The sequence below is a fragment of the Mercenaria mercenaria genome, unplaced genomic scaffold (assembly GCF_021730395.1).
Source record: "Mercenaria mercenaria strain notata unplaced genomic scaffold, MADL_Memer_1 contig_2057, whole genome shotgun sequence".
NCBI lineage: Eukaryota > Metazoa > Mollusca > Bivalvia > Venerida > Veneridae > Mercenaria > Mercenaria mercenaria.
The window spans coordinates 318-15689 of NW_026460089.1; the positions used below are offsets into that span (position 1 = coordinate 318).

The 15372-nt window shown below is 36.5% G+C and overlaps 1 protein-coding gene across 4 annotated transcripts in view; it reads right to left on the minus strand.

Moving 5' to 3' along the window:
- Positions 1-232: 232 nt before the first annotated feature.
- Positions 233-15372, minus strand: part of LOC128552115 (uncharacterized) — a 59936-nt gene continuing 44796 nt past the window's right edge. For all 4 annotated transcript variants that reach the window (XM_053533134.1, XM_053533131.1, XM_053533132.1 and 1 more), the window contains 6 exons: positions 10691-10819; positions 10137-10366; positions 9555-9703; positions 9273-9379; positions 7311-7418; positions 233-393 (listed from right to left, as the gene is read on the minus strand). In XM_053533134.1, coding sequence (XP_053389109.1) covers positions 248-393; positions 7311-7418; positions 9273-9379; positions 9555-9703; positions 10137-10366; positions 10691-10819 — 869 coding nt within the window. In that variant the 3' untranslated portion in view covers positions 233-247. The remainder of the gene's footprint in view (positions 394-7310; positions 7419-9272; positions 9380-9554; positions 9704-10136; positions 10367-10690; positions 10820-15372) is intronic.

Sequence of the window (15372 nt, forward strand, 5' to 3'; positions counted from 1 at the left end):
TAAACCAGAGAAAGACGAGGCAACACAACGAAACACACTGGAGATTATTAAACTATTTTAATTCTAAACATTATTCACTTACAATACGGTCTACTTCCTTTTAAGAATAGGATTCTGTTAGATATTCACACTTTGATAGAAACCGAGTGTCGAATAAGTGCTATAATTGAGATTTTAATTTAGCTTCTCATGTGATTTGGAATCATTTTGCGTGCAAACAATTTTGTAACAAAAGTGCATAACTACTTTAATTCAAACCGACAATGAAATAAAGGGATAACTTACACTCTCCCCATTCAGGCAACGGACAGTCACTTGTTTTCTCACAGCATTCTTCGCTGTCAAATGCATACACACTTTCATCACAGCAATCTTTTCTTATATTGGTATCAACTGAAAATCAAAGTTAATACTGTTTGTTGTAAGACTAGGTTTGATGAAGATCTTCAAGCGATCCCTGAGAAGAAGTTGTTTGAATGTGTTTCCTTTTTTACTCTAGCAGCTCCTAAAAGGGGCAACGTGCCCCAAACTGAACAAAGTTGGTGAATGACCTTATAATGATGCTTCAAATCAAACTTATTATAATGATGCGGTTAATAAGAAGACGTGTGCTATAGGTTTTTCTATTTCATATTCTTGGGCCACTAAAATGCCAAGCATCCTCATTTGAACAAACTCAGGAGAAGACCTTAAAACAATGCATTAGACCACGTCTGACGTAAATCCATCTTACAGTTCATGAGTAGCAGTCATTTGAAGGTATTTCAACTTTTAACTTTAGCAGCCCTTATTAGGTTCAAGTGTCCCCCTTTGAACAAAATTGGAAGATGATGATGCTACATACCACGTTTCAAGCAGTTTATGAGAAGTTCTTTTAAGTTTCTTTTTCTGCTTTTAGCCCCTAAAAGGAGCCAATGTTAACCATTTAAAAACACTTGATGCCCATGTCTGGATGCTACTGACAAAGTTTGGTTGTTTATGATAAGTCGTTTCAGAGGAGGAGACGTTTTAGTAAGGCATCTTGAAGCAAAGGACGATGGAAACGGACGCCGGAACATCCACCTGTACTAATAGCTCACCCTGAACAAAAAGGCGATAAAACCGATCACTCACCCAAGGGTCTCAACAAAGGTATTTTTTACTATTTTACCTTATGGCCTTGTTATTTTACTATAGCTGATCTGTTTCTAAGGTAACCTAAATTTAAACAAGAGCTCGACCAAACGTGGCAATATACGCCCGAGAGGTTAAATCAGAGGAGGACGAGAGCAAAATCTAAAGAACTAGAAGTGCAACAATGTCAAACCCATTATTTGTTGACGTAACGTCTGAATGACTCAAACATTTCAGCCAATTAAAACCGGTTTGAATTCAATATCTTAGCCCTAACTAAAATTATTTCACAGAAACAATCGTCCACACTAAAAATAATACAAAGTCAACAAAATAAGAGGGTCATGAAAGCCGTGTATCGCTCACTTGACCTATTGACCTATAGATCACGAAGATTAACATTCCGACCAAGTTTCATTAAGATATGGTCATACATGTGGCCTTTAGAGAATTAACAAGTTTTTCCTTTAATTTGACCTAGTAACCTAGTTCTTGACTAGACATAACCCAGATTTTAACTTGCCCTAAAGATTATCAAAATTAACATTTTGACCTAGTTTCATTAAGATATGGTCATAAATGTGGACTCTAAAGTGTTAACTAGCTATTCCCTTGACTTAATCTGGTGACCTAGTTTTTGACCTCATATGGCCCAGATTCAAACTTGACCTAAAGATCATCAAGATTAACATTCTGACTAAGTTTTATGAGGATATAGTCATAAATGTGGCCTCTAGAGTGTTAACAAGCTTTTCCTTTGATTTGACCTAGTTACCGAGTTGTTTACCCTACCTGACCCAGATTTAAACTTGACGTAAAAATCATCAAGATTAACATTCTGACCAAGTTTCATGAAGATACAGTCATAAATGTGGTCTCAACATTGTTAAACCGCCTCGATAGCCTAGTGGTAGAGCGTCCGCTTCGAGTGCGGGAGGTCGTGGGTTCGATCTCCGGCCGCGTCATACCAAAGACGTAAAAAAATGGTACCAGTGGCTCCCTTGCTTGGCGCTCAGCATTAAAAGGACAGAAACTGGCCTCTTCTCTCATACCCTCTTGGATTCCATCAGGAATGAGGTGTCGAGAGTGATTATTATAAGTTGTAGAACTTCCTTCACAATCGACCTAAAATAAATTATGTATAAACTAACATTGTTAAAAAGCTTTTCCTTTGATTTGACCTGTGACTTAGCTTTAGACCCCAAATGAACCAATTTCAAACTCGTCAAAATTTTTATTAAGGGTAACATTCTGACTAAGTTTCATTAAGATTGGGCCAAAAGTGTGACCTCTAGAGTGTTAACAAAGTTTTCCTTTGATTTGACCTGGTGACCTAGTTTTTAATCCCATATGACCTAGATTCAAACCTGACATAATGATCATCAAGATTAACATTCTGACTAAGTTTCATGAAGATATAGTCAGAAATAAGGCCTCTAGTGTGTTAACAAGCTTTTCCTTTGATTACCCAGATTTAAACGTGACCTAAAGATCATCAAGATTAACATTCTGACCAAGTTTCATGAAGATACAGTCATAAATGTGGTTTCTACATTGTTAACAACCTTTACCTTTGATTTGACTTGTGACCTAGTTTTTGACCCCAGAGGACCCAATTTCAAACTCGACAAAGATTTTATTAAGGGTAACATTCTGACCAAGTTTCATTAAGATTGGGCCGAAATTGTGATCTCTAGAGTGTAAACAAGCTTTATCTTTGATTTGACCTGGTGACCTAGTTTTTGACCCCTCATTCTGACCAAATTTCATTAGGATTAAGCCGAAATTGTGACCTCTAGAGTGTTAACAGTCCAACTGTTGACGACGGATGGACGGTCGGACAATGACGGATGCTAGACACAGGGCGATCACAAAAGGTCACCTTTGAGCACTTCTAGCTCAGGTGAGCTGAAAAGAAAGAAAGGTACGTAAGTCAAAAAAAAGGACACTTAAAGTCAGTTTTAAGATGTGTGTTCAAAACTGTACAAGTGTTCCAAATATTATGGCAATATTCCCAAAAATAAGAAAGTAGGTCAGTTGGTCAAAATAATGGTCAAGGAACAAAGTAATCAATAATAGTCATCAGCTAGCTATACTTAACAGCATACGAAAAATGGTAGAAAGTTATTGAAGATTTTCCAATGTAATTCTATTCATGTTTAAAACAAATAAAGTGTCATAACTTCGTGAACAAGAGCTCGTCGTACGCGAAATGCCGCCCATCTACCTTGATGCATTCAGTGATTGCATAAGGAACAGAAATTATTTGGTCACTTTGCACTGGATGTTTGATGTTCTGACCTCAAATCAATAATTATGGGTCACTGACCAATATAGGAAAACTCTTTATCAAATTTTTGTCTTAGAACAAAGCATTCTCCAGTTATCTGGCAAAAAGAAGTTCTACTGTTCTAAAGTGATCTTGACCTTTGACCTACTGACCTCAAACTCTAATCAAACATCTAATGGTCATGACGAACCTCCCTATCAACTTTCATGATCCTAGACCCAAGCGTTCTCGAGTTATTATCCGGAAACTGTTTAAATGTTCCGGGTCACTGTGACCTTGACCTTTAATCAACTAAACTTAAAATCAACAGCGGTCATCTGCTGGTCATGGCCAACCTCTCTATTACCTTTCATGATCCTAGGTCCAAGTGTTCTTGTGTTATCATCCGGAAACCGTTTAACTGTTTCGGGTCACTGTGACCATGACCTTTGAGCAACTGACCTCAAAATCAATAGGAGTCATTTGCTGGTCATAACCAACCTCCCTACTAACTTTCATGATCCTAGGCTTAAGTGTTCTTGAGTTATACCGACATACCGGTCCGACCGACCGACATATGCAAAAAAATATACCCCACCTTTTTAGAAGTGGGAGGGGGGATGTTCATAAAATCACTCAAATGGAACATGCTTCACATAACTACACTTCGTCGCCTTATTCTTAAAATCTCCTATATGCCTTTTTACGTTTTTTTTGGGAAATCGAAGTTGTAGTTTTCACTTTTCATAATATTTACATCACATGGCCGGGCGCAAGTAATAGTATGAAATCTATTACATACTATAATAACGCATGAAAACAAATAAGTTTTGAGAAATATAGAAAACTGTTTTAAAGATAGAGTAGAGTAAACACATTTTTTTCTAGAAAACAAGTTACTCTAAGATACTCACCTGAAGATAAAGTAATGATAATTTTGGCAAAGATTTTGGAGTTGGCACAATTAAGTTGTAACACTGTATCCTTCGATTTCATTAAAAGCACTGTGGAACTCGAAAACAAAAATCCCAGATCTTTTTAATGTAAAATCCTAATGCAACTGCAGCCGAGCTGCATGCTTCACAATACTTATGGGCTTCTATGCAAGTAATGATATTTATGTTTGTCACAAATATTGCTCTGGGTCCTCGTTTGATTCTACCTAAGAAGAGTAGTAAGGCCGGGGTTCGAACTTTACTGCTTCATGATGTGCAAAAAGGACAGAGGGACGGACGACGAACAAAGCTCATATGGTGCTTAAACGATAAAATTCGTAAACCATATTCTAATGATATTCTTATTCTAAAGAGAACTGAAAGTTCAAGCATCACTTGCGATTACTGGATACTATTTTGTGATCATCTTTTAAAAAAAATGATTCTTAAACTTTTTAACTGTTAAACAAAACAAGACATAACAGAGTGATCTTAGCGCCTACTATTGAGCCATTTTTTGAATTTTCCAAATTTCATGACTAGATCAAGGTCAAAATCAAGATCATAGTTCATTTCGGTACACACTACTGTGCATGTGGTCCAAATGTGAAAGTAGGTCATTAGATCAATTTCAAAGTCGAACTTCATTTCTGTACACAAACGCTATGCATGAGCTTCAAACTTGAAGGCTGTAGCTTGAGAAATGTGAAAGCAGTTACTAGGTAAAAATCAATGTCAAATTTCAATTCAGAACACAAAACTATGCATGTGTTCCAAATTAAAGCTTGCAGCTTGTGAAATGTAAAAGTAGGTCACTAGGTCAATCTCAAGGTCACAAAACTATGCATGTGGTCTAAATTTGAAAGCTGTAACTTAAGTTTTGTGAAACTAGGTCACTAGGTCAAAATCAAGGTCAAATTTAATTTCGGAGCAGAAAATGATGCATGTGGTCCAAAGTTGAAGCAATGTACCTTCAAAAATGTGTAAGTAGGTCACTAGGTCAATGTCAAGGTCAAAGTTTATTTCTGTACAAAAACCTATGCATGTGGTCCAAATTTGAAGACTGTAGCTATAGAAATGTTAAAGCTGGTCACTAGGTCAATCTTAAGATCAAAGTTCGTTTTGGTACACAAAACTATGCACGTGCTCCAAATTTGAAGGCTGTAGCTTGAGAAATGTGAAAGTCGGTCATTAGGTTAAAATCAAGGTCAAAAGTTTATTTCGATACACAAACCTATGCATGTGGTCCAAATTTGAAGGCTGTAACTTACGGTTTGCGAAAGTAGATCACTAGGTCAAAATCAAGGTCGAACTTCATTTCTGTACAGAAAACTATGCATGTGGTCAAAATTTGAAGCATGTACCTTCAAAAATGTGTAAGTAGGTCACTAGGTCAATGTCAGGGTCAAAGTTTATTTCTGTACACAAACCTACGCATGTGGTCCAAATTTGAGGTCTGTAGGTACAGAAACGTTAAAGTAGGTCATTAGGTCAATCTCAAGGTCAAAGTTCGTTTTCGGTACACAAAACTATGCACGTGGTCCTCATAAGAAGGCTATAGCTTGAGAAATGAAAAAGTCGGTCATTAGGTCAAAATCAGGGCCAAATTTCATTTTGGAACACAATACTACGCATGTGGTCCAAATAAAATTTGAAAGTAGGTCACTAGTTCAATGTTAAGGTCAAAGTTTATTTCGATACACAAACCTGTGGTCCAAATCTGAAGGCTGCAGCTACAGAAATGTAAAATGAGGTCACTAGGTCAAGATCAAGGTAAACTCATGTCAAGGTTGATCTAGAAACTCCAAACTACACATAGGGTCTAAACTTGCATGTTGTAGGTTATGACAAGAAGTTTTTAAAGGTTTCCCGATATAAGTCTATATAAATCATATGACAACCTAGGGAAATAAATTGGACAATCTTGGTAGAGGACCACTTGATGATACTACACACCAAATATCAAAGTCCTAGGCCCTGTAGTTTTGGACAAGAAGATTTTCAAAGTCTTTCCCTACATAAATATACGTATATTATAAAGATAAACAAAGGGCCATAACTCACTAAAAATTGTTGAACCAGTCTGATTTTCAAGGGGACACAACTAGGGTAAAAACATCATTCTGACAAAGTGTGGTCAAAATCACATCAGTAGTTTCTGAGGAGAAGCGATAACGAGAAATTGTTAACGGAAGGACGGAAGGACCACGGACACAGAGTGATTTGAATAGCCCACCATATAATGATGGTGGGTTAACAAATAGAAAGAGCTCTTAAAACGTTTCCAATGATCAAAAAATTCGAGTGTTGCCGTGTGCGAATTCCAAGCTATTCTTAAAACAAGAGGTCACAGAGTGATCTTGGCGCTCATCAATGGGCCATTTTTTTTAATGTTCCAAACTTCAAGACTAGCTCAACGTCAAAATAAAGGTCATATTTAATTTCGGTACACAACACTTTGCATGTGGTCCACACATGTGGTCCAAATTTGAAAGCTGTAGCTTAGGAAATGTGAAAGTAGATCACTAGATCAATTTAAAAGTCAAAGTTCATTTCAGACAAGTAGATTTTGTATGATATTTCCAATATGTCTATGTAAAACTTGGAGTTGGGCCTCTTTCAGTCCAGGGACAAAATTTGAACAAATTCATAGAGGACCATTAGATAATGTCACATGCCAAATATCAAGACTCAATGGTGGCAGTTTAAAAAAAAAAGATTTTTAAAGTTTTTTCTTTCGGTTGTCAAAATTTGAGTTCTGTGTGGAATTCAATTATTTGAACAACTTTGAAAGAGGGCCAACCAAAAAGCATTCCTATGAAGTCTGGTGTAACTCTGCCTAGTGATTTTCAAGATTTTTTAGAAAATGTTGACAGACGAGCGACGGACGACTGATTGTGCACGATTCAAGACACACGACTGACATTGAGTGGCCACAAAAGCTCATCATGAGCCTTTGGCTCAGGTGAGCTAAAACTGGTGTCTGTGCTTACTTTTATTCTGAAAAGGTGTAGATATCTGGCTAAGAATTTCACCATCACCGTCATCAAGTATAGCCTTAAACATCACAAACCCAATCTGTTTGTCTTCAACCAAATCATCTGAAATGTACTGAATAAATTATTATTTAGAAACACCAGGAAAACCTTAGTTTAATCTCAAAACAACCACCTGACCTATTTCTGATACAAAAACATTCACAACAACTACTGTTATCTTAGAAACATTCATTCTATCAGATAGATTTTTCGAAACAAAGAGCTATAAAATGTTATACTGCATCACTACTGTGTGAAAACATAGTTTATATAACATCAATATCAGACCTAAACTACACAATACTTATGTAGTGAGCATAAATGATGATTTATGTAACTATTCTCATTACATATACTAAGAAAATACTAAAAATATACTGTGCAAATAAAGTGACAAAACTTAATAAATAACTATCTGGACTAACTTCAAATCTATGTTAACAGGATGTACTGCACTGAAATTACTTCTAATAAAATAATAAACAAGAGGGCCATGAAGGCCCTGTGTAGCTCACCTGATCTTTTGACATAAAGATCATCAAGATCAACATTCTGACCAAGTTTCATTAAGATATGGTCATAAATGTAGCCTCTAAAATGTAGCCTCTAAAGTGTAGACTAGCTTTTCCTTTGATTTGACCATGTGACCTAGTTTTTGACACCACCTGACCAAGATTCATAATTGACCTGAAGAGATGCTGATTATGTTTCATGAAGATACATTCATAAATATGGCCTCTAGAGTGTTAACAAACTTTTCCTTTTATTTAACCTAGTGACCTAGTTTTTAACTCCACCTGAGCCAGATTTGAACTTGACCTATAGATCATCAAGTTTAACATTTTGACCAAGTTTCATTAAGAAATGGTCATAAATGTGGCCTACAGTGTTAACAAGTTTTTCATTTGATCTGACCTGGTGGCCTAGTCTTTTACCTCACATAACCCAACATCAAATTCGTCCAAGATTTTATTGAGGGTAACATTTTGACCAAGTTTCATTCAGATTGGGCCAAAATTGTGACCTCTAGAGTGTTAACAAGCTTTAAGGTTTTAAACTGGACCTATAAATCATCAAGATTAACATTCGGACCTAGTTTCATATATATATTAAAAATATGTGGCCTCTAGAGTGTTGATTTGACCTGATGACATAACCCAAACTAGACCTTGAAATTATTAAGATTAACATTCTGACTAAGTTTCATGAAGATATAGTCATAAATGTGACCTCTACAGTGTTAACAAGCTTTCCGTTTGATTTGACCTGCTGACCTAGTTTTTGGCACCAGATGACCCAATATCAAATTCGTGTAAGATTTTATTGAGGGTAATATTCTGACTAAGTTTCATTAAGTTTGGGCTAAAGCTGATAATTCATGTGGGGAAGTTGGCAGTTACTTGCGGAGAACAGGTTTGTACTGGTACAGAATCCAGGAACACTGGTTAGGTTAACTGCCCGCCGTTACATGACTGAAATACTGTTGAAAAACGGCGTTAAACCCAAAACAAACAAACAAACAAACTATTGTTGACGACGGACTAACGGACAGACTGATGGACAACGACGGACGACGGACACAGGGCGATCACAAAAGCTCACCTTGCCTTGAGCACTTCGTGCTCAGGTGAGCCAAAAACAGGCCAAAATGGAGCACAGTTTGCATATCACATCTGTATGAAGTAAGCAATGCTTGCATTCAAAGCAATTTTTGCTGAGTAATGAAGACACCTTGTAATCCAATAGATTTTTGATAAATAGGGTCTACTTGTCAGATTAAATGTATAACTATGACATGTATGTGAAACTTAAAAATGTACTATGTCAATGTATTTTTTATCAATGTATTACCGAGTTAAGCACTTTCTGATAAAATGAAAATAAAAACAACGCAAAGCTTTAATGGTATAAACATACTAAATTTAATGTCATGGATTCCTGCTTCAGACAAGATTGCCAACTGATTTTTCAGGTTATCCTTGTATTCCTTCGCTATCGGAGTTGTGACGCTCACTTTCTGCAGCCTGTAATCAAATCGTTATTACTATTGCATAGAATCTTACAATGATCAAAAACATGATATAAAACAAGAACCATACCACTTTAGTCTAAAAAACTTATTTATATGGAACCTTGGGAACAACTGAATATACATGTATTACTGTCATAAGGAAATGTTGATAAGTATGCTTTACTTACCTAAGGGGAGCCTTTTCAGGTCTAAATTTGTATCTGCAAACGTAAACACCACTGTGACATAAGTCCCCAAACAGATTGTATGGAAGTAACATCCTTTTTTCATCAACACAGTAAGCAATAATCTTGGCTGCTCCATTGTAATTCTTGATCTAAGAAAAAATATCAAAATAACATATAAGAGATCTTCAGAAAACAGAGGAACATTTTATTTCTATTTCCAAACATAAACAACCCTAATCCACCAAACTGGTCTAAGCACAAGGCTATAAACTGAAACGCAGCGAGTTTGATCCCCATTTGCAGTTTCTCCATGACGATTTGACAGGAAACCTTTGTCATAAAGTACAAATTCTCCCCTTTGACTCTTTTAGAGAATTTTGCAGTTATTTGTGGTGACCAAGTACCTACTCTAAGAATTGGTACTGAAAAAAATCCTAAGAGCACAGGTTAGTCTGACTGACTGCTTTTCATCATTGAAAAACTGTTGAAAAAAAATATGGTTAACAAAATAAAGTGATGACCGACTTAAAGTGTATCTTTAATAGCTGCGAGAAATAGCTATGTTAAAATCAAAGAACAAACCATGACTTCTGCTAAACAATCCTTGTCATTGTCATCAACCTCAGAATGTTTTGGTTTTGCTCCTCTTTTATTCGGATATTTCTTGGACATGTATCTGAATCTTATGTAATCTTTTACCAATTTTACTTGCAGTTCCGGCCTTGTCCCTTCACCTAAGCCCTGTTCGCTGTTCATCTCTGTTTCCATGATATATGACGTATCAACTGTAGAACTTATTGGCGCTGTTGCAGCTGCGAATTTGAACCCATTTAGGAATGTTAATGAACATGTCAGCTAGTTATCAAACATGCCAGCTAGTTATCACCAACAACTACATATGTTTTCCGAGATTTAAGTAATGCCTTATCTCATATCTGCCTTAATCACATATATCTTTACAACAGATTCTGATTTCCATTACTGTTAAAAGATATAGTTAAAACTCGTTCAAAAACGTTTATTATTAAATAGGATATATGGTCACTTGTGAAAAATATTTCAAAACTAATTAAATAATAATATCACAATCTAAGAATATTATTCTATAAACAAGAAAAGCACTATTTTTAAATGACCTTGTGTCTTTCCTTGACTTCTTATTGCATTGATGATACTAGACTTTCCTGAAAGTGGTGTACTTTTCCAGCTATCTATGATGGTTTCTATACTATTATGATTACGTAAGTATTCCTCCGGATCTTTGTCTGTAAAACAACATTAGAGAGAGCAAATGAAATATTTATTTACACAGCGACCACCAGACAGTATGTTTTAACGTAACTGGTGTATAGCACTTATGCACGCGATGCCGTCTTTCCTGGGAAAACAAGTACTGTCCTTTTAGAACAACAAATAGACAGAATTTCGTCTTATACTAACATATATTTTCGATGTAGATTAGACAGTCCGCGTTCAAAACAGAACAGACTGCGCGTACCTTTCGAATAACAATGCGACTGATTGTTAACGCAGTGGGAATAAAATGTAGAATAAATGTCGTTGCGTTTTGTAGTGTTGATAACTTGATGTACCAGACTACGTTTCGATTTCTGGATCAGAACGGATATACTCTACAGCTGATTTCTTTTTATATGTTGGATAAAATCGAGCAAAATTTTAATAATTGTAATTGTTCATTCATTGAAACGTTTGGCAATAACATGAAATAATCGTCAGTTATCTTACTGCATTATATTAGGAAAAGGGTTTAATAGCACATGGTGACGTTCGCCATTTCTAAATGACATATATACATTTCATTCGGAACCCATGGATTTTGTACCAGTATTATTATGTACTCAGCAAGTACCTGCCGATCTTTCCACCTTGTCCAGGTTTCGAACACACGACCTAGCAATCCCGATTGACCTGAGCAAGCGGGCTTTCCTTAAAAATTCACCATATTGTTAAACGCTGCTCTTCCGTGACAGTTCTGTCACGGGCATAACTCCAAAGGTACTAAATGATTTCTATGAAATTTGGTACCGTATAGCGGGTTAATTCTGTGTGTTTTTATTTCTGCTAAATCCGCGAGTCAATGCTGTCACGCAGAAATGAATTCCGCATATTTAAACTATCAACAGAATTTTTTGACGCAGAAATAAGCTTTGATATTTCACTTAAGGGGGCACAGACTTTAACATTATGAAAAAGTGGGTAGAGTCCTCTTCGTTACTTGCCTTTACATACATCTGAATTGGTTTAACACTACTGCTGAGAGCAGTAGGTGGGGGCATTCTGCTTGTACCAGGGCGAGGGTAAAACGATGGTACGGTTGGCTTGATTTGACCTCCGTTGTGCTCTTTCTGGGTTCGATCTGCATAAAACAAAGACATTTTACAGCAATTTTCCATGTGTAAATAAAAATCTAACTGTTAGATTCTTTATTTTTGTAAGCATTCAATTAATTTATTATGGCTTAAACACTATTTTATGTGGATATGAATTCGTGGATTGCTTGTTCGATGAATTTTTTTTTTTTTTAGACTTCAACCATGAAAATTATTCATTCTCGAATATCAATATTTTTATGAAGTTCAATTGAACAATACAGCCTCTATTGCATACATAATGTTTTTCTTTGATTTGACCTAGTGACTTACCTAACCCCAGATAACCTTTATTCAAACTCGACCTCGATTTCATCAAGGCAATCATTCTGACTAAATTTCATGAAGATCAATAGAAAAATACAGCCTCTATCGCATACACAATGTTTCTATTAATTTAACCCAGTGACCAACTTTTTGAACTCAGAAAACCCAAAATCAAAATTGACCTAGATTTCATCAAGGAAATCATTCTGACCAAATTTAATGAAGGTCAGTTAAAACATACAGCTTCTATCGCATACACAATGTTTCTCCTTGCTTTGACATTGTGACCTAGTTTTTGACCCAGATGACCCATATTCAAACTCGACCTAAACATATCAGTCAATCATTCTGACCAAATTTTATGAAGATCAATTGAAAAATACAGTCTCTATCAAATATACAAGGTTTTATTTTGTTTCACTTAGTCACCTACTTTTTGACCCCAGATAACCCATATTCAAACTTAACCTATTTCATCAAGGAAATCATTCTGACAAAATTTAATGAAGATCAATTAAAACATACAGATTCTATCGCATACACAATGTTTCTCCTTGTTTTGACACTGTGACCTAGTTTTTGACCCAGATGACTCATATTCAAAAATCGACCTTAACATCATCGGTCAATTATTCTGACTAAATTTCATGAAGATCAATTGAAAAATACAGCCTCTATCGCATACACAAGGATTTTCTTTGATTTAAACTAGTGACCTACTTTTTAAACCCAGAAAACTCATATTCAAACACGACCTAGATTACATCAAGGTAATCATTCTGACCAAATTTTATGAAGATCAATTGAAAAATACAGCTTCAATTGCAAACACAATGTTTTTCCTTGATTTGACCTTGTGAACTAGTATTTGACCCGATATGATCCATATTCAAACTTGACCTAGATTTTATCAAGCCCGCCGGTTAGCTAGTATGGAGAGTCTACGGATTGCAGGGTTGTGAGTTCGATTCCGGGTGTGGGGATGGGGCGTATGTTCTTCGTGGCGATTTGATAAAAGACATTGTGTCTGAAATCATTCGTCCTCTACCTCTCATAATTCAGGTGTGGAAGTTGGCAGTTACTTGCGGGGAACGTGTTTGTACTGGCACAGAATTCAAATTTGACCTAGAAGCCATCAAACAAACATTCTGACCAGATTTCGTAAAGATTGGTAAAGATTGAGGCATAACTATGGCCTTGAGAATGTTCAGAAACTTTTCCTTTGATTTAACTGGGTGACATTGTTTTTGACTCCTAATGACCCAGATTCAATCTTGACCTAGGGGTCATTAAAACAAACATTCTGATCACATTCATGAGTTTCAAACTTAAACTGTGGACTCTAGACTGTCAACAAGATTGTCCTTTGGGCTGGCCTAGCGACCTTGTTTTTAGTCCTACATAACCCAGTTTCAAATATAACTTTGAGACTATCAAGGCAAACATTCGGACCAAGGTTCTTAAATATTGAGTCTTAACTATGGCCTTGAGAGTGTTCACATGGTTTTCCATTGATCTGACGGGCTGAACTAGTTTTTGACCCCACATAACCCACATCCAAACATAAAGACAAACATGTCGATAATTCTCACGAGTCTCAAACTTTAATCGTGGTCTCTAGAGTGCTCACAAGATTTTCCTTTGATATGGCTTACTGACCTAGATTTTGACCCTACATTATCAAGTTTCACACTTGACCTAGTGATCATCAAGACAAACATTCTGACTAAATTTCATAAAGATCGGTTTACAATTGCAGCCTATATAGTGTACACAAGGTAAATATTGACGGACGACGGTCACCGACGGACGCCGGTGTAATGAAGTATTTCGACCCCCATAGAATAATGACCCCCCGGTCATTATTCTATAGAAAAAGTGACCCCCCGGTCATAGTATTTTGACCTCCAGATCATAGTACTATGACTCCCCCACGTGAAGTAAACTGAACCTCACGAAGAATATTGACTCCCATAAAAAAAACGACCCCCGGTCATTTGGTCAAATTTAGTGATAACTCATGTATCTAAGGCCTAATTGCTGCATTTTATGCCCCCACTCGGGGGAGGGGGGCACATAGATTTGCCCTTGTCCGTCCGTCCGTCCGTCCGTCCGTCTTTCCGTTTGACCATTAGCCCCAGATACCATCACTTGACACAGAAATCAGAGCATTCCGCAACGGGAAAAGGGATTCTATTTCTAGACGCTGTATCTTGGTGTATACATTTTTTTCAGGAAAATAACAATTCACAATACGTTCACAAAACACACCAGTGTCAATAATCCCTGCAAACTTCGGTATGAAGTAATTCTTCAGAAGAAAACTGCACAAGAAACTGCTAGCATAGAACTTAGTATTAATAGAAGTTGCAATATTTATCAGTGGCAGTAAAGTACGGTAGCGGCAACAATAGAAAGTAGTAGTAGTAGTAGTAGTAGTAGTAGTGGCAGTGGCAGTGGCAGCGGCAGCGGAATAAGTAACAGTAACAACAGCAGCAGGAGAAGAAGAGGTAGATGTACAAGACGTATTAGTGAAAGCAGGTATAGTAGTATCAGTAGTAGCAGTTGTAGTAGTAGTAGTAGTAGTAGTAGAAGTAGTAGTAGTAGTAGAAGAAGAAGAAGAAGTACATGTAGTAATAGCAATAGAAGTAGCGACACCAGTAGTAGTAGTACAATCAAAATGTTAACTATTGGCAATGGAGGGTATTAGAGTTGTAGATCTAGTAAAATTGTCCGTTAGGTTTGGTGGGGATCACTTTTTAATAGATATTATCGTCGAAAGTCTTTTTAGGAGCCGGTGTTTTACTCGGAAAGAGTAACTTTTTTAAATAGAATAATGTCCGGGTATCGATATTGTATGAGAGTTCGAATGTAGTAATTTCGGCAGTGAGTATTTTACATGGAAGGAGTCACTTTTTTTATAGAATAATAACCGGGGTCGTTATTCTATGAGATTCGAAGGGAGTCATCTTTAGGGAGTCAGTATTTTACTTGGAGGGGTCAGTTTTTCTATAGAATAATAACCGGGGTCGTTATTCTATGAGATTCGAAGGGAGTCATCTTTAGGGAGTCAGTATTTTACTTGGAGGGGTCAGTTTTTCTATAGAATAATGACCGGGGGGTCGTTATTCTATAGAGTTTTCAAAGGGAGTCAGTTTTTT